This window comes from Corapipo altera, unplaced genomic scaffold (genome assembly GCF_003945725.1).
Source record: "Corapipo altera isolate COAL_440 unplaced genomic scaffold, ASM394572v1 55, whole genome shotgun sequence".
In the NCBI taxonomy this organism is placed as follows: Eukaryota; Metazoa; Chordata; class Aves; order Passeriformes; family Pipridae; genus Corapipo; species Corapipo altera.
In genome coordinates, this window is record NW_020884882.1 from 15548453 (window position 1) to 15568804 (window position 20352).

Below are 20352 nucleotides of genomic sequence, written 5' to 3' on the forward strand. Positions count from 1 at the left end.
TTCCCATTGCCTGCTGCATCCCGGTTCCCTTATTTGAAAGACAAATGGAAGAGGACCAAGTGCAGTCCCTCTGAACCCACCCAGGGTGGAAAGTCGTGGCTCTGAGGGAGTTGATGGCGATTTTGTTGTTCATGGCAAGCGGGGCAGTTTTTCACGTGGATTTTTTTTGTCTTGCATCTGAAATGTATCATCTTGATTTTTGGCCGGGCTCTGTTTCTCATCCCTCTCCTGACCCAGACCTCAGGACAGCTGGAAATTTCTCACTTTTTTTTTTTTCTATTTTCTTTAATCCCCTTCCCCGCTAATCTAATTACTCTGGAGTTCTTTGTGCTCTTAGATAAATTCTGCCTGAGTGTCTTATTTACTGCTCACTCCCTAATTGTTGTTAGGTAGCCTGACCTGTTTCAAAGAGCTCTCAGGCTTTCCTTAGCACGTGGTTTCTCTCTGATAAGCTCTGTTTTTGATCCATTGAAAGAGCCATTCCACCCTCAGCCTGCCCAGCCATTGAAATATTGTTTCAGAACAGCATTTCTTCAGATCAAACATCACCTTTGTCAGCCCTTGAGTGGGTACAAACCACTCTCAGAGGATAAATTAGAAAAATGGGAATTATTCAGGGCTCAAATCCACATGAAGGATGGAGGAGAAAAATCTGAGTGAGACATGACTAAACTTCAGTGAAAAAGCTGCAGTCAGAGCCTGTGCCTTCAAAGCTTGTCCCCTTTGCTATTCTACATTTTACAGCCCATTTTTCTTCTGTATTTATCTACATTGAAGCTTTTTGGGGACTGAGATTCTCTTTTCTTTTTGCCTCGTGCTCACTTTTGGATTCTGATTTGCACCTAAGAGCTTTTAGGTGCAGCTACAGTAAAAATAACAGGTCATCAATATTTGATGGAGAGAAAGACACCACAGTGGCTTGTTATAACTTATGATTCAGGTATCCAATTTATGAACATTTGCTGATTCACACTCGAATCTCTTTGGAGGCTGTTTGATGAACACCATATGTTACCCAACCACTCAGTTGCATCCACTGTTTTATCACCAGCAGTTCCTACTGATGATGTTTTCTGGTGGCTGGTGAAAGCTGATGGGAAGAAATGCATCATTAATGCAAAGAATAGGGCAGAGGCAGAGTGGAACGCTTGAATTTCTTAATATTTAAACCTGCCTTTGGAATAATGTCTCCTCGTGTGTTCCCCTGCCAAGAGGGAGACACTCATGGGTGCTGTTTTGATACAGGGTTGTCACAGCAGCAGAAAGGCTCATGTTATAGAATCACAGGATCACAGAACATCCTGAGCTGGAAGGGACCCACAAGGATCATCCAGTCCAGCTCCTGACCCCAACAATCCCCCCCTGTCCCTGAGAGGATCATCCAAACCCTCCTGGAGCTCTGGCAGCCTTGGGGCTGTGCCCACTGCCCTGGGGAGCCTGGGCAGTGCCAACCACCCTCTGGGGGAAGAACCTTTCCCTGAGATCCAACCTGACCCTGCCCTGTCCCAGCTTCATTCATCCTTCCTTATCCAAAAAATGTCATTTAGTTGATACATCAGTTGATTGAAGAGTGTATTTTTTTTTTTTTTGCTTCCTATTTTGCTCTGCTCAAGTTTATTATGGATCTACAATGGATTTTTAAACCTGAACTTATTTCCTCACCATTCTACAAATGTTAAACTAACAGCTGCTGCAGTACCTGGTGATTATTGCCAAGGAAACAAAGATTTTTCATTGAAGCCTAAATCCTTTTCCCTCTCAGCTCCACACCCCAGTCACAGCATACCCAGAACCACGGGAACATCTCAGCCTCTCTCCTTCCTAAATCCCCCTTGCCCTGCTCAGGGGCAGATCTTTCAGCAGGGTCAGGTCAGATGGGTGTGGGGGACATGAAACTGGGGGGATCTAAGAGAAAAGTTCACCAGAAATCCCAGTCTAGTGCTTCTCTTCACCCCTGAGAGATTGGAAGTGTGTGCTGGGAAGCAGGACAAGGTCTGATGAGTGTTCCTTGTGTAGCTACAAGTGTATAAATCCCAGAGAGGAAAGCAGGGAGACACTGTGATGGGTTTTTTTGTGTGTTTAATGGTTCTGATTCTACTTCCAGCTCAGACTTCTGCTCCTGTGATTGTTCATTTCCTTTAATAATTCATTACATCACCCAATCTTATGCTGTTAGTAATAAATATTAAATACCCAAGCTGTGATGCATGAATGAGATATTTTCTATTTCATAAAAGGATTCTTGGTTTAGAGTTAAATGTCAATTAAAAGAGGAATATAAAAAATGATGCAGGGCTGCTGTGAGTGCTGGAATGAATGAAACCTGGTTTCCCATGCATTTGTGGCTGGATTTTGACAGGTGTAAGGAAGGCATTTGAAGGCAGCTTTTCTGTGGTTGGGGGCAGATTTTTTTATGCCTGTTAAGGAGCGTGTTTAGTGCCAAGAGAAGCTGAGATCCTGAATCCATTTTTATAAAACTTCTAGGAGCTTCATGTCTCAAATTTCTTCTAAACTCAGAAAAAATTTGGTCAAGAACTTCCACACATACCAGGTGCAACATGTGAATGAGGAACTGAGAAAAAACAGTAACAAACCATTACAGGGTAATATTTTCTGTGCAAAAATTTGTTGCTTACTTAATTCAGTTTTCATTTTAAAATTTTCTGCTTTAAGACATGTATTCTGTGTGTTCTGAAGAGAATCCCAAAATCCTGAAGTACTTTGTGTGTAACAGCTGGAAGTTGCCAGCCACGAAGTGAGAGTTTATCCCAGGAAATCATATTCCAATCTCTGTTCTGACTTATATCCTAAAGCATCTCCTGGACTTGAAGAACCATATGAACAAGACTAAAAATTAATTTTGTCCATAAAACCCGGGAGTGGTCCTGAAATTACTATTAAATGCGATTTCCCCCATATTCTGCAAAGTGGTGCAAACAACTTGGTGACTGATAAGGGGATTTGATGAGGGACCCTGTGACAAAATGATGTATTTTATTTTTCTCCTTGGCTTGTGAGGTGGCATTTCAACATTTCAGCCAGTCAGTTAATATCCTTTAATTTAATAATAATCCTGAAAACTGGGCTCAGTAAGGTTTAGGAGCACTGGGATCTGAAAAAAAAATGCCCCTTGGTAAAATATAGCACAATTAAGTAACAAGTTGAGTCTTCCTTCTTTCTTTTGAGACTCCAGATTTTGCTGCTCAAAAGCCAGCTGGAACAGTTTGTGATCAATCCCAGCATATCAATATAACATTGCTAATACAGAAATCAATAATAAGCAAAGGTGAAAATTGGTTGATACATATTCAGCTGGCTGGATGAGAGAAAAAAAAAATGGAAACATTTCGATATTAAAAGTACTGTGACACTTTCATCTAACAGAAGTCTGGTTTTCACTCTGGTTTTCTATTGTTGCCCAGAGAAGTTGTGGTTTCCACATCTCTGGAAGGGTCCAAGGCCAGGTTGGATGAGGCTTGGAGCAACCTGGGCTAGTGGAAGGTGCCCCTGCCCGTGGCAGGAGGTGGAACGAGATGGACTTTAAGGTCCCTTCCAACCCAACCCATGCTGTGAATCCGTGGTTCTCCTCTCTTTGTTTTCCCCAGGGTGGTGTTCCTGGAGGATGGCAGCCTCAGGATCTCCAACATCACCAGGGTAGACGCTGGAGTGTTCACCTGTGTGGCAACAAACCAGTTTGGAACTGCCAGGAATTCAGGGAACCTCGTTGTGAAAGGTACTTTGGGATTTCCTTTTGAGCTTTAAGGTCCCTTCAAATCTAAACCACTCTGTAATTTAAACTTATAACTCTCTTTTTTCCTTAATATTCTTGTTTTCAGTGCTCTCAGAGTTACTGTAGCCTGCAGGGGTGACCTCCTCCCCAGCCTGCTGCATCTGGTGATGGGAAATCTTTTCCATACTCATTTTCTGAAAGATCAATTAGCACCAATGCAGCACAAGGGGTGATCTGAGATGATGCCACAGCACAGCCAACAATGAATAAACCAAGAATTTTAGGGTTTAGGCAGCTCTTTGTTAAGGTTCTGTACCATTTCACATGTCACATACATTGGAGCAATATGGGAAAATCACATTAAAACATGGAAAAAAAAATATTTAGTTTGGCATTTATGAAGTTTATTAAAACACTGAGTAACAACATGGTATAAAAATGATCTTGTTTGCTGGGAACATTTGTTTTTGTTTCCCCTCTGGAGAAGTTTTGGCTGTTCAATTATAGGCCTCATTGCTTCAGCATTATTTTCAACTGAAATGTCAGAACTTGGAAAAGCATATCTAATGTGCAAATTAAGTTTATTGCTGCTCATTGAGTTGTTTATTCTTCGTGGAAGAAGTCTTTATTACACCTCTAGCACTCACAACATCTTCTCTCTTTTCTCCTCTGAAATGGGATTTGCCATATAATACATGTCTGCTGTTGCTAAGCAAGATAGATAACAAAGAACCAAGAGCTTTTAAGAAGCTTTTAAAAGTATTTGAGGTGGAAGTCTTGGAGACAAATCCATAAAAGAAGCAGAAAATATCCCAGAAGTGAACACTGCATCAGTGGGATCACTGGGTGTGAGGAGGATGAACGAGAGCTACAAGAAGATGATAATACCATGAATAAAATTAATAGTTCCCCTTTAAGTGTCATTTATGCAGCTCTATTCCAGCTATGGGAATCAGAAGTACAGGAGGACAAGCAAGAAGACAAAACTTTGTGGAGGTTTCTCTGGAGTTCCCAGATACCTTTCAAAATTATGTATTCAAAGTTCCCTGCACTCCTTAGTGGAATTACTTCGTTGGAGATTTATGGAGCTGAGTTTTTTGCCAGCATGTGCTGAAATCAGTGGAGTTGTACCAATAGAGAGAGAACCTGGCCCTGGAATCATCTGGAATTTATGGCATGTGACACACTGCTCCCAGGGAGAGGAAGAGATCTCTCCAAACTAATGATGGAGTATCTTTAAGACAGTCCTCTGAGGCCACAGCATTTCTGCAGACTTTGTCCCCAGCTCCTGGTGGAGATGCCACAGTGAGGACAAGGCTGTGAAGAGCAATCAGAGTGTGCAGAGAAATCTGGGTGTTCCAAGTCTGAGCTTCATAAGGGGAACCTCAGACACTCTGGATGACACCAAAAACCCCAAACTAATCTGTCCATAATAATACAAATCAGACAGGTTCTTTCTTTGTTTCCCTTGGAAAATGTTTCTTGATGAGTGCATCAAGCATATCTCTGCTATATCACTGTATGTCACCAAACTAGTAAGATGCTGTTCTGTTTTATAAAGTTAGAAGAAAATGCAACATTCTCCCTTGTTTCTACTTGCCCCCTGCCATCCAGTCACTCATCCAGTGCAGATCTTTCAGCAGGGAAAGGTCAGATGGGTGTGGGGGACAAGAAACTGGGAGGACCCCTTTTTTTTACTTGCCCACTGCCACCCAGTCCCCCACTCAGTGACCAGAGCAGCCCAGACCCTGGGAAGGAACCCTGCAAGTTTCCACCTTACACACTAATCAGTGACTTCAAAGGTGGGGACAGTGTGATTAAAAAAGGGTTTGAAGGTTAGGGGCTGGATCCCCTTCCTGCACCAACCCTTTGGAACCATGGGCTTGGGAAAACCAAACTCCTGAGGCCCTGGCACAGGTTGCCCAGAGGAGCTGTGGCTGCCCCATCCCTGGAATGTCCAAGGCCAGGCTGGAGCAACCCAGGCTGGTGGAAGGTGTCCCTGAGGTGGAACTGGATGAGCTTTAAGATCCTTTCTAACCCAACCCAGCCTGGGATTTGAGGATTTCTGACACAGAGCTAAGCTGTGATGACACTGAACTAGTATGGCTCATGCACATTTTCTTCTCCTCCTCTCACATCATTTTCAGAACAAATTAATATTGTTGAAAGGATTCTACTCTCATTTCATACAGGTGTCTAAATTCTCCCTATTTTATAACACTTTCACACACAAAAGCTTTATCCAAGGGAATTGCTTACAACAAAGTGGTTGTTATCTCTAATCTGCCTGCCAGTCATATCAACACAAGTGAAGCCATATAAACCCATTTCTTTCCCCTTCAGCGAGTTAATACTTCCCTTAATAAGAGCTGCAAGCTTGTTTCTCAGTGTAATGGGTTAAAAATGATCCAAAAAATAGTTTTCCTGCCTGGGAAAGTATCTTTGAAGCTGTAACCTAAGCAGTGCTGTGTAGTAAAGCACCACTAACATTAATATAGATTAAGGATGGCCATGTATAAAGGAGGTGAAGATGAACAGCAATTTTGCTTTTGCTGCAGTTTCTGCTCAGGAGAGATTTTCAAGTTTGAAGATGTTTTTAAGAGTCTTAATGAAGTCTGTGCTTTTTGAGCTGAAATCTTAACTATTGATTATGGGCTATGCAAAGTAAAATGTGACTAATTTAGAATGTTGCCCTGGACATCTGCTCACTCTTAGAGGCACACAGGGCTCCTTGGGTTGGTACTGCCAAAGCAATGGGCTACCCACAGGCAAGAGTGTTCTGACACCATCCTTGTATTAGAGATAATTTCCTTTATCATGGAACATTTGGGCCAATCTGAAATCATTTCAGCAATGGGACAAAACTCCTTCAAGATCCACTCTTTTAATCGAAATGATCTGGTTTTTGTCTCTGCAGAAAGGACTGTAATCACTATTCCACCCTCTGACACGGATGCAACAGTTGGAGAAAGCATAGTCCTGCCCTGCCAGGTGTCCCACGACCCCTCCCTTGCCGTGGTGTTCATGTGGTCATTCAATGGCCAGAGAATTGAGCTGGGCAGAGGAATAAATCACTTTGAGAGGATTGGAAGGGTAAGTTTCCCAAACTCCTCGATGAAACCCTTTGCCACAGTCTTCAGACCACACAAATGTTCACCATAATTCTCCCATCCCTGTTTATGTGCCTGGCAAATCACTGTTTCTTTACAAGGGCTGCAACCATTTATTTCTCTTCCCTAAATTTCAGAAAAGTGCTTGAGTTATTTGTGGAGCCATAATAAAAATGTCCACATGAAAGAAACTGATGAGAGCTATGAATATTTTAATTTAAAAGCTGAATTTTTTATTAATATTGAGCAATTTTTAAAAATACCCAGAATGAAAAGCACGTGTGAGGGATTAGTTTACTTTTTTTTTTTTTTTTGTATCTCCAGGAATCTGCTGGGGATTTGATGATAAGAAATATTCAGCTCCATCATTCTGGGAAATATGTGTGCATGGTGCAAACAACTCTAGACAGTCAATCTGCAACAGCAGATATCATTGTGAGAGGTATGTCTGTGAAATGGGGACACATATATCTTCTGGAGGAATCCCAAATTCCTACCATCAGCTCTTCTTTAAATGATCCCAATATCAATTCAACGTTTCAATAGTTAAATGTTTTATATCTTGTAGTCTTGGCCCCAAAATTGATTCAGATTTTGGCCAACATGGTCCTGGTATTCACCCAACCCTGGTCTACCATGGGCTCTTTGGAAGGCAACATTTTCTGACCACACAGGTCCATGTGGTCCCCTAATTTCATTTCCTCCAGGCATCTCTGGGTCCCTGTGCAGGTTGGGAAAATCAAGAGGCCTCATTCCTTTCCACTGTTTGGAGATAATACGAAAAATATTTTCTATGGGCAACTAACTCAGCTTTTAGTGCCAGCAGGGAGGGAAATGCTGGGATGGGGTAGACCTTCTAAACCCTCAGAGTAATCAGGAATCTGTGTAGTGCCCCACCCTTCATTCTTCCTAAACCTCAGTTTGAATTCAATAGGAATTCTGAGGGTGCTGGATGGTTCAACAACAGACACATTGAGTAACTTTCTTTGCCAGACAAAAACCCCCCACTTTCCTTTGTTTGTAGTTTTCATGTTAGCAACATAAAGACATTCATTTTCCTGACTCACACACCCTCATTTCCTATAAAAATGTAACACAGGCAAGGAGCCATCACTTAGAGATTGTGCTGCTTTTATGCCACTGCAGCTTCATGAATAATTCCACTGGCTTGAGAGAGTAAGACTTGCCCAACTCATTCCAGCAGCGAATCTTCTCTTCCCAATACCTTCCTCTTAAAATGCTGATCATATCAGGCCCCCCAGGTCCACCAGAAGATGTTAAAGTTGAACATGTTTCTAGCACTACTGCTGTGTTATCCTGGAAGCCTGGAGTAGAGAATAACAGTCCAGTCCAGATCTACAGTGTCCAGACCAGGACTCCGTTCTCTGTGGGATGGCAGGCGGTTTCCACAGGTGAGAAATGGGGGAGCTGCCTGGAATTTTTTTTCCTATACCATCAATTTGTACCTCAAAAATCCCCTGTCGTTGTCATGTTTGGTTTTTTAGCTCCTGAAGTCATTAATGGCAGGACTCACAAGGCCACGGTGGTTGATTTGAGCCCTTGGGTTGAGTACGAGTTCCGTGTGGTCGCCAGCAACAGTGTTGGGATTGGGGAGCCAAGCAGACCATCAGCTCTCCTGAAAACCAAAGCAGCAGGTAAGTCCCTGCTTTCTGCCAGTTTTTTTCACCCAGACACGTTGTCAGGTCCCAGGGGTGGAAATTTCTCTGCAGCAGAGCTACTCACTCCTACAGGGTTATTTCCCATGGGCGGGGATCCTTCCCCTGAGCACGTTACTGGACAGGGCTCTGAGCAACCTGGGCTAGTGGAAGGTTGCAGGGGTGGAACTAGAGGTCTTTAAGGGCTCTTCCAACCCAAACCATTCTGTGCTAAAGGCTGGAGCTGGCCCATGCTTCCTCCCTTTGACATGTCCCAAAATATATCTAATCCTTCACCTGAACACAACCTTTCGCTCAAGTAATTGAGGAACAACATTTGTGTTCTTCCAGTTAAAACCAAGCTTATCCCTTGCTCAGGGACCTGCATATGAAACGATAACATCAGCTGTCTGACATATCCCAGCACAAGAAATCAAACACCTCTGTTTGATATCTGAGCATCAAGAGGAGCAGGATATTGGCTTTAACTGGAGGAAATGACTTAGAGCATCCAAATCCCACTGGCTCCAGGGTGAGATCCTTACTATCTGTCTAACCTCTACCCATTTATCTTTGGGACTTGGCAACTCATGGGAAGCAGACTCATTCTTGGGTGACTGACAGGGTCAGTCCTTTGACCTGCTCAGTTTGGTACAATTTATCTGAAACCCAAACCTTTGGTCTGTTTAATGTTTCTCCCACCTCTAAAATCAGTATTTATAGGGTTGAAAGCAGTAAAATGGAAGCAGCTTTTACAATCCACTTTTTCTTCTCTGTTTCTCTCATTTGCCAAGCTCTGAAGTTTGCATTTCAGGACAGGGCTCAAAATGAAGTATTGTACTTTATACAGAAGAAAATACATTTTCCTTAGAAAGGGGGATCTATTTGTTTCTCAGAGTCATAGAATGGTTTGGGTTGGAAGAGACCTTAAAAACCATCTTGTTCCAACCCCTTGCCGTGGGCAGGGCCACCTTCCAGAGGGGTCAGATTTCTTAAATTTCCCAGCAGATTGTCACAGACATATATTCTCCATCACATGAAGCCAAAATTAGTCTTTCTTGCTGTTACCAAGGGCTTTGTAAAATGTGATATTCAAAACCAGCTATGAAGTCAGTAAAAGCTTTCAACTTTTAAAGCTTTTCTTAATGTATTTATTTTTTATTAGAGGGTTTCACAGGGCTAGGGCTACAAAGAGAAAGAAACAACAAAATTAGTATTATTTATCATGGCAATAACACAAGGAACATTATTTCCTTACAGTGTAGCACTGTCTGAAGTTTAACAAAAGGAAGAGTAAGCCTCTCTTCAGGTTTTAGTTGCTTAACCCCTTCACTGCTCTTAATAACTCTGTCTCAAACCATTGCTGTGCAATTATCTAAATTTTTTAATCAGAACAGGAGACTGAAAGCAGTAGGACAGTGGGGACAGCAAAGAGCTGGCCAGGAAAGGGTGAATTTGAGCTTCACTGTTGTAATAACAATTTTGCCAGCTGAAATCAGAGCATTAGTAGATTTGTGGATGCAAATGAGCCACTGTTCATTTCATTAAAATGGAGCTGTGAATTAATTGAGCCTCTGTCAGTGCATTCAGCTGTGAATTTTCATCTGTTTCTCAACTCTGACCCAGTTGAGGCTCCACTGAGCAGTGGTACAAAATTTCCCCCATGCAAATGTAGTAAGTACTGAACACATTTAACACATGAGCTAATTGAGCATCAGTTGGATCATGAAACAGGGAAACACAAGGCTCGAAAGTCTGTTTTGCCTTTTTAATGCAGCTCTTGTCAGTCTGAGATTATTTGCCTCTGATGTACACGAAGACATTGACTGTGAGTGACAAAACCCTCCAAGAGAGCCCAGACTGTTTGCACTTGCACTCGCTTTTATGGCTGCACAGCAAAACTATCCTGAAATTCCTGCATTTCTAGAGAGGGTGAAATCAGATAAAGTTTTACATGTGGAATCTGGAATATGTGGAAACCGGAATCTAGAAGTGAGAGCCGGTTGACATCACTTTCTGTGAGCTTCAAGTGCTGTTGGTTTTGTTGCCACCCCTGGAGCTGGGCTAACACTGGGTGGATGGAAGGGAAAGACAAGCAGATAAGGCCAAATTTGCCAAAAGCTCTGAAAAACCTTCAGACTCACAAATATCCCACCTATTTCTGTCCCATCTTCAGCCTTGATTCGACACATCAGGTTTTTAGATGGTGAGAGCTGAATAAAGGAGTTGACAGAACAATCTTGGAATTTCTAAAGGCAGCACCAAGGGTTTGGAGATGGCACCAGTCCAAATGTCTCATGGAGGGTTCCTGTCTCTGCCAGTTCCAGGGTTGTCCCCTTTTTTTATACTTCTCTAGCAGGTGAAAATAAACATGATATCATAGAATCACAAAATCATATCATGGTTTGGGTTGGAAGGGACCTTAAAGATCATCCAGTTCCAACCCCCTGCCATGGGCAGGGACACCTCTCACCAGCCCAGGTTGCTCAGAGCTCCATCCACCCTGGGCTTGAACTCTCCCAGGGAAGAGCAAGAGGCAGGAAATGCTGAGAGTCTGTTTGTCCCTCCACCAAGAGCCTTTGGAGTGATGAGAAGCCCCTTCAGCCTCCAACACCAACACAGAGCCTGATCTCAAGCCTGTACCTCTGGTGCCAAACACCTGGGGCAGTGCTGGGGACATCAAGCTCTAAATAACCAACTTTGTGTCACTTACAGTCTCAGGAGAAGGAAAAAGCAAAGTGTGAGCTTTGAATTTCCTAAGAAAAGCATCCAGCCAATTAAAAAAAATTAATATATTGCTCCAACAACGTGTTTACCGAACAAATGCATAATTAGTAAATCAGTAGTGTTGCAGCTACAGTCTGAATGGAACATCATTTTGCCAATTAGTTGATGAGGCATAATAATGTCAGATACTTGATGCTCCAAGCTTCTTTAATTAATTTTTTGAACCAGGGTACTCATGTATCAAATACATCTGTGGCTTCAGCCTTAGAAACTTGAAAATGTGTAAACATAATTTCAGTTCATTTAAAACAGGCTGTTATGCAGTAGAATCCCTGTTCTACCTGTTGTAAGGTGGAATAGCTGCATGTGAGCTGGGAAAGGCTCTGATCATCCAGCTGGAAAGACCTCCAGGATCATCCAGTCCAACCTTTGAGTGATCACCACCTTGTCCAGAGCACAGCACTGAGGTGTGGCCTCAGCACAGAGGGACAATCCCTGCCCTGGGCCTGCTGCCACACAATTCCTGATCCAGGCCAGGTGCCATTGGCCTTCTTGCCCATCTGGGCTCATGTTCAGCTTCTGGTGACCAGCACCCCCACCTGGTCCTTTCCCAGCTTTCCACTCTCTCTTCCCTGAGCCTGGGGTGCTCCATGGGGCTGCTGGGGTGCAAGTGCTGTACCTTGTGGAACCTCAGACCACTGATCTCATCCCATGGATCCAACCTGTCCAGATCCCTCTGCAGAGCCTTCCTGCCCTCCAGCAGAGTAACACTCCCACCCAGCTTAGTGCCACCTGTGAATCACTGAGGGTGCATTCAACCCCTTTGTCCAGATCATCCATAAAGTTATTAAACAGGACCAGCCCCAATCCTGAGCCTTGGGGAACCAGATCATCCATAAAGTTATTAAACAGGACTGGCCCCAGTCCTAAACCTTGGGGAACCAGATCATCTATAAAGATATTAAACAGGACCGGCCCCAGTCCTGAGCCTTGGGGAACCAGTCACAAGCACCAACATCTTTTCTCCTCCAGTTCCTGTGGTGGCACCAGCAAACATCGGTGGAGGAGGAGGGAGCCGCTCCGAGCTGGTCATCACATGGGAGGTAATTAGCTCAATTAACCTAAACTGGCTAATGGGGGAGAATCCGTGGGTGAAATCACAGCCCTGCTGAAATCCAAAGGCTTTTTTGGTCACTGGCTGTGGCTGAGCTTGGATTTCCCCCTGCATGTGGAGAGAAAGCAGCCTGTAAGATGTACAGCAAGTTTGCTGCGTTACAGCCAACAATTTATAAAAATAAACAGTTTAAGAGGCATGTTGTAAAGATGTTTAGAAGTCTGTATAACCCTCTTATCTCCATTGTACAGGAGGTGCTTAACACACTAATCTGCTTGGCCATTTTCTGCATTTACATTTTTCCTACTTTTGTTTACATGTTTCCCATTCTGGAACACTGTGCTGACAAGACATATCCTATTATGTGTTAAAGGAGATGAGCCCTTTAATTCTCCAGCACTCCAGTGAGAGGAAAGAATACACATTTTCAGAACCTTTAATACCATACAAGTTGCAAAGGGTGATCACAGGTCATTTCAGAGGGTGGAAAGTGAGTGGTGTGGGAAGGAACCCTCCTTGTCCAGCCACCCAGCAGCTCCCACAGGAGTGGGGATGAAGGCAGGCAGTCTCTGTGAGCTGATGGGGCAGGTGCTTGGTCAAACAGAAAAAAATCAGATCAAAAGAAAAAATAATCCCCACTAGATAAATGTCACTGCCAATGTTTTCCCCTCCCCACACGGTGCAAACAGTGAAACTTCACTTCTCCTGGATTAAGTTCTCCTCCATCTACGTCTTTCACTCTTTTTTTTTTCCCATTTTCTCCTCTACTGATTTACTCTTTGGGAGCAGAAGAACATGAAAATCAAAAAACAGCCTGAGAGATCTCAATCAAATTATCCTGTTGGACTCCATAGTGTGTCACGAAAAATAGTCAGAAGAAATACTAATTATGCCCAGCTAACAACACTGAACACGACTCTCAGCTTTCTGTGATGCACTCACTAAGCATCTTGATTAAATCCGAGGTCACAGAAGCCTCAGAAACAAATTAAATGCTCTAGAAAGTAGCTTGAACTCTTATAAATCCCCAGGGCACCATCCTCCCTCACACTTAACTCTCTCAGGGCTGGAAAAGAGATGGAAAAGAGCATATTGGGGAAATTAAAGTTTGTAAAACACTTAAGGAAAGACACATGTGTTGCATGTGAGTTGTTATTAGAATTAGAAGGAAATTATGGAGAAAAGAATAAAATAATTGCTCTGAAAACTGCTGAGGTATTTCCTGATGTTTTTTCTCCCATGTTCTTACCCCATTCCTGCTCCCAGGAGTTTCTCTGAAGGAGAAGGGGTTGGAGACAAAAACCAGACTCTGCCCCTCTGTCTTCCTCTCTTTTTGCACCATTTTCCATACCTGCTTTTCCATGCCCCTCACTCTGATGCAAGCATCTGAAATAAATGAAGTTTTACTGAGAAACTCTGCTGGCTTTGTTTCATAAATATTCTCTTGCTTTGAGAAGCCAATGTGAAGTATTTTTATCCCATGCAAACAATGAAGCTCATGCTGGACACGGTGTTGATGTAATTGCCTGTTCAGCATGAGATATTCCTACATATCTTGACATGAGGTTTTATTAATAGAAACATTAATTTTGCCATGTTGACTTGCAGTAACATTTCTGTTCTAAAAACTTAAATAAGAATGTGGCCCTGCACTTGAGACTTTCTCTTTGCTAAAAGAAATGACATAAGTACTGTACTCATATGCAGTAATTATACAGCTGACACATATTTCTGTGCATACATTTGCTCCTTTCCCAATTCTTTTTTGCCTCTAAAATAATTTATTTAAAATTAGCATTCCTATACTCCTTTGGGGGGGGGGGAAAAAACTTCCAGCTTCAACTTGTACTGAGTAAAATGCTTTTAATTTTGCAAACTTCATGCCTGAAAGAGAATCACTTTAAAGGAGCTGATCAGATCTTTTGTTTCTGGATTGATTGCCTCGATAGATTTATAATTTTGATTTTTGTTTCAATATTACATTGACTGATGGAGCAAACATTATTATCTTCTCTGAGGCACAGTCAGCTAAATCAATACCGGGGAAATATAGTCAGAGAACGAAGACTCAGTTAAAACAGTGTATAATTGCAAACATTTATTGACTGCCCACCTCGTCACCGCAGCCAGTTTCGGAGGAACTCCAGAACGGGGAAGGTTTTGGCTACATCGTCATGTTCCGGCCTCTGGGCTCTGGCACCTGGACAAAAGCAGCCGTGGCCTCAGTGGAATCCAGCAAATATGTTTATAGGAACGAGAGCATCACACCTCTGTCTCCTTTTGAAGTGAAAGTTGGTGTCTACAACAACGAGGGAGAAGGGACCCTGAGCTCCGTATCCATCATCTACTCAGGAGAAGATGGTAATGTGTTACTCTAATTAATAATGGTTCTGTAGCACCAGTGGGTCCCAGACGTGATCAGGGATTTAAGGAACCTGTTTAAACCTGCTCATTGAATATTGACAAGAGACATGAAACAGAAGATGGGAAATGGAAGTAAAAAAAGCAAGGGGCAGATTTTCAGGATCATTCTCAGCAGAGGGCATGTTTCAATGATTTGTCCCCAGGGTGCTCCTGCTGAGTGGGCTGGGAAAATCAGGAGACCTTCAAAGGTGCAGCTCTCAGAGGGTCTCATTTTTCAGACCACTCAGTCAGCTGATTTTCATCTCCTCTGAAAATCTGTCCCAGCAGGGATAAACACCAATTTTAAAACCAGGTTTTGTCGATGTTCCACGGTAAGTAGAGATTACACCAGGCTTCCCGAGCCTCTGCCTGCTGCTCCCCAACACCTCTTCCTGTTGTATTGACTCTCCCTCCCTTTAACACCACCCATGTCCCACCAGCTGTGTTCTCCCCATGTCCCAGAGCCTCAGACTGCTCCCGTGGTGGTGTCGGCGCTGAGCGTGTCGGCGGCGGAGGTGGAGGTGTCCTGGCAGCCCCTGGCGTGGAACCGGCACACGGGCAGGGTGCTGGGCTATGAGGTGAGCCTGGGCTGGGGCTGACCCCTCACACGTGGCCCTGTCCTGGCCACCTTGGCATTCTGGTCCTTCATCTCTTGCTTCCAAGCCGATGGACAGTGAAGCTCTTCCCCTGACTCTCAGTAGTAACGTCTCACCTGAGATAATCAGGAGCATTTCCAGCCTGGGGCTGCAGCTCTGGCCCAGAACTTCTGTCACATAAATGAAAACTTCAAGATTAATTGAAGTTTAGTATCCCATTGTGAGGGATACTATAGAAGGACTTCCTCTTGATTCCCAAATCAGAGCTCCTCTCCCAAATCCATAATGTTTTCTGAGGACCAAGGGGTGCTCAGGTATCCATCAGGTTTTATACCCTGCTAGTTTTGAGTACAAAAGGTCCTGTATTCCTTGAAATCTTCCTTGTCATCACGTCTGCTTCCCAGCCACACCTCCAATTGCTGGGAAACAATGACTTGCCTGGTCTTTGTCTTCACTTTCCAGGTTTTATATTGGACAGACGACCCCAAGGAAAGCACAGCCGGGAAAGTCAGAGTCAGCGGGAATGTAACAGCCAAAAACATCACGGGATTGAGAGCCAACACATTGTACTTTACAACAGTCAGAGCTTACAACACTGCAGGGACAGGGCCCTCCAGCCCCCCAGTGAATGTCACCACCAAAAAATCACGTGAGTACTTTAATTGGTAAAATGAGTGTCCCAAACTCCCAGGTGTGGCGGTGACATTTCAGCTCATCTCCATCAAACGTTTCAATATCAAAGAAAATTGGATCCCAAACTTCATCCTAAAATTAAACAACAAAATCTGTGGCTGAGAAATGGGTTTCCTCTTGTCCTTCCATCTGGAAGGATTTCTGTTTCCGTTGGGATAGAGGAGACTTGCTTTCAGGGATTTCAAAGTCATGCAGAGTCCATAAAGAAAAGATGTTCCACAGGTCGAACAATAAATTTGGGTGTGAGAATATGTTGGCTTGGGTTTTTCAAAGAAAACTTTTGAATGCTCCAAATACAGAGTTTTTTTTGAGACCTCTAAACTGCACTAAAAAGGGCAGCAGAAGGGATAAATTCATATAAATGCCATTTAGTCATTATTTTTTAAAAATTTTCTGCAACTGTAGAAACAAAACCACATGCTGGGTTTTTTTCCTTGGACTGTGTTTCCCCAGCAAACAATTGATCAGCCCTTTTGCATGAAAGAGAAATAGTTCTCCCAGCTTTCACCAGTTTTCCTTTTGTCTATGTGCTGTTCCAGACTATTACTCCAAGTGCAGGGCAAGAAACAACTTGTAAAATGAATTAATTGACTTTTAATTACCACAAAAACATCTTTAATGCAAATAAAATAAATCCAAATAAAGTCAGAGAAGATATTTCTTAAGGACTCAAAGAGAATTTATCCTTGGAAGTGTCCAAGGCCAGGTTGGACAGGGCTTGGAGCAGCCTGGGATAGTGGGAGGTGTCTCTGCCCATGGCAGGGGGTGGAATGAGATGGTCTTTAAGGTCTCTTCCAACCCAAAAAATTCTATTATTTTATGAATCTTCTCACAGTCCATTTCTCAGTGAAAATAAACTCACCTCTGGAATTTTTTCTCTCTATTCCTCTGTGCATAAAAAAGACAAGTTAAAGACAAGGCATTGGAATGACAAGACATAGAAGGGATAAATTTGCTTTTGTTTTACATCGACTTTATCTGCTGTCAAATTCAGGCTCGTGCTAATGGTTCATTTAAAAATTAAAGTCAAAATAACCTTTTTAATATTTAAATATATAGATTAAATTTTTAAGCTCTGTCTCTGTGAGATGCAAGCACTTTCAATATGAGATAATATGTCAGGAGAATACAAACAATGTGCATCTGCAGCAGGAGATGGAGCTCCAAAGTAATAGCTCTGTCTTCCTGCTCAGCCTCCAGGATCCCAACATTCTCTGCAGCCCATTATTGCAGAGACTAAGCAAAGCTGAAATGATCCTTCTTGCCAGAGAGGTGCAATTCTGATTGAAACATACTTATCTAAGATCAATTTGAGGTCTAAGTTGACATCCTGGTTTAAGTTAAAACTACTTAGGCAAGTGGAATTGATGTCCTTCCATGGACACACAGCTCCATTAGGAGCTGTTCTCTTCTGCTTCTTTACTTGTGGAGTTCAGAAATTCCTTTGCTTTTCCTTTTTCTTTACAAATATATATATATATATTCGTGTAATATATCTATATTTTACAGATATTAGAGATGCTTTGCCTGGATAAAGCTCAGCTCAGTGCAGCAATAAAGCCAAGTGTAACCTAAACCGTGAGAGGAACTTCATTAACTTAATAAACTTGAGCAGATACTTGACACTTCTATTATTCCTTGATGATGTTGATTACAAGAAATTAATTGAGGAAATGATCTGCTAATCTTAGACCTGTTTGCTGTGGTTCTGTTTGAGGATATTACTGTGGATTTGGGGAAGTGCTGTTTTACCACTTATTCTGTTTCCTGGCTTAAAAAAAAAACAACAGGTAATTTTGTTTTGAAATTCCTCCTGTGGTGGTTTTTCAGCCCAAAGACCACGAATTAAGATGTTTTTAAATTTCTATGCTAAAGAGTTTTGACCAAGGCAGTATTCCCCTATTTTTGGAGTCATTTCAAGACTTTTCAGAGCACAATGAGACATCTGACATTCTTTACCTCTTGTGATTATTTTGCTCTCCAATTCCTTATACAAAACATTTGCTGAAACCAATCAAAGAGGTTTGAAGCAACATTTAAACAAATTTGTTATTTTATCTATGTGAATGGATATAAATGCCCTCAAAAAGAAAAGGAATCTTTGTCCCCCACTGGCAGTGTGGCTGATGGAAGGACATCCACAGATACTCACCTGGGAGCTCCTTTCCCTTCCAGCGGGATGGACTAAACTTCTCTACCATCACGAGGCAGAGAGATATGAACCAGCAGGCTCCACCAATTTATTTTATGTCCATGGGAAATGAAAGAAATTGTGAAATGTTCCCAAACAAACAGTGTTTTCTAAGTTGCATCCATTAATCACCAACTATAGGAACCCCAGGGAGAAGAGAACGATCCCAGAAGTTGAGCATTTTGGAGTCAGGGCTGGGATGCCCAGAATGTGTTTCTCCAAATCTCTCCCCCTATTTTAATTCCGTTCAACTCCTTATCTCCTGTAACCCCATTCCCCCCCCAGTGCCACCCTCCTCCCTGGCAGGTCCGGGAGGACACACCACAAAGCAGGAGATGATGATGTTCCAAACCTGAGCTGCAGCTCAAAGGCACAGTTTCCACCTCCCATGTTCACCCGGGATTTCAGGCTCTTGTAGGCAAATTTTCAAAGCCCTGGCACTTAGGCACAAAAAGCCTTTGAAAAGCTCCTCTCAGCCCATTGTGCTGAGAATTTATAAAATCCTACAATGTTTCCTGCTGGATCAGGTGGAGGCTTTAATGTGCAGCTCTTTGTAACCTCATGGCTGATGAAAATCTTGTTTGCTCTCAGCTGGAGCTTTTACTGAGACCCACAAAGCAAAACACCCTCTTGTATATTAAAATACAGACAAGAACAACATTTTACTTCAACCAAATCCATCAAATATAACTTGAACTGTCAGACACTCTCAGGCTGTTCCTAATTTTGAAAATGAATCCTCCCAGTAAGTGGTTCTGTGCTATGAATAGATCTTTATTCTGAGTAACTCAAGAGCAATGATGGACTGGAAAGTGGGGTTTTCACTCTTTTAGGTTTGAATCCTCCATGCATTTGCTTCTCTCATGTCAGCAGCTCACTCAACTACACCATCAAATTAATATTTGCTTGTATCTTGTGATTATCAGCATCTTTTTCTTTTAAAGCACCAAGTCAACCCCCAGCAAACATTGCCTGGAAGCTGACAAATTCCAAAATCTGCTTGAACTGGGAACATGTGAAGACAATGGAGAACGAGTCAGAGGTGTTGGGCTACAAAGTAAGTCAGTTCTTTACCTCATTAATCAGGCAAGTTGTTTATAATAGAGGTAAAAACAGAGATTTGCAGTTCTTGAGCTGTCAGATGAGTTCTGGATAAAAAAGTTGTAGCAGAGTGAAGTCTTGCTTAAAGGTGTGTCCAAATTCCATATTTACAGAAGAGCACAAGTGTATTGGATAAGGATTTCCCAATCCTAATTTTAAGAAGGTCCCTCTGAGCAAACACAGGCTCTGCTGGGAGAAATTGGGGATGTCTCTTCCCTGGAAGTGTCCAAGGCCAGGTTGGACAGGGCTTGGAGCAACCTGGGCTGGTGGAAGGTGTCCCTGCCCATTCCAGGGGATGCAAAAAGATCATCATTAAGGTCCTTTCCAACCCAAACCACTCTGTGATTCTATGGGATTCTATGAAATTTGGGGTAAATGCCTGTTGTGGTATCCACCAAAAATCCTACAGAATATATTTCCATATTCTACATTGCTTTTAATGCTCTTCAGGATGCTGAAAGTGCTCTGAAAAATTCAGGACACGACAGAAGAATCTCTCAAGCAAAAAAAACCAAACAAAGCCAAAACCAACATTAAAACTTAAAAATAAATTAAATAACTCTTGTTTTCCACTCCACTTCTCCTTAGATTTTGTATAGACAAAACAGACACAGCAAAGCACATATCCTGGAGACAAACAACACTTCAGCTGAACTTCTGGTCCCGTTTGAAGAAGATTATCTCATAGAAATCAGAACAGTCAGTGATGGTGGGGATGGCAGCAGCAGCGAGGAAATTAGGATTCCAAAAATATCAAGTAAGTGAGACATTTTTTTTTTCCCTCTCTGAATGCTGTTGCATAAGAAGAAATCTGTGCCTCCAAGTACAACAGATTAACAACCTTCCCATGGCCAGAGGTGTCCTCCCTCCTGGTGAGTCTCTGATACTCTGAGATTCAGTGGAGGAGAAGTTATTTTGCACAACACCTTGGTTTTGGTGTGGTTCTCCATCTCCCCTTGCCCGTAGTGCTCAGGGAAGGACACAGAAATAAGATTTCTTGCCAAATGAGAAGTCAAAGCTGCAGCTTTCACA

General features: G+C 42.6%; 1 protein-coding gene across 3 annotated transcripts in view; it reads left to right on the plus strand.

Moving 5' to 3' along the window:
* CNTN6 (contactin 6) overlaps positions 1 to 20352 on the plus strand; it is a 133216-nt gene that overhangs the window by 111149 nt on the left and 1715 nt on the right. For all 3 annotated transcript variants that reach the window (XM_027640734.1, XM_027640735.1, XM_027640736.1), the window contains 11 exons: positions 3606 to 3733; positions 6648 to 6823; positions 7165 to 7282; positions 8094 to 8252; positions 8346 to 8495; positions 12255 to 12325; positions 14463 to 14697; positions 15202 to 15317; positions 15798 to 15984; positions 19164 to 19276; positions 19909 to 20077. In XM_027640734.1, the coding sequence (XP_027496535.1) occupies positions 3606 to 3733; positions 6648 to 6823; positions 7165 to 7282; positions 8094 to 8252; positions 8346 to 8495; positions 12255 to 12325; positions 14463 to 14697; positions 15202 to 15317; positions 15798 to 15984; positions 19164 to 19276; positions 19909 to 20077 (1622 nt within the window). The remainder of the gene's footprint in view (positions 1 to 3605; positions 3734 to 6647; positions 6824 to 7164; positions 7283 to 8093; positions 8253 to 8345; positions 8496 to 12254; positions 12326 to 14462; positions 14698 to 15201; positions 15318 to 15797; positions 15985 to 19163; positions 19277 to 19908; positions 20078 to 20352) is intronic.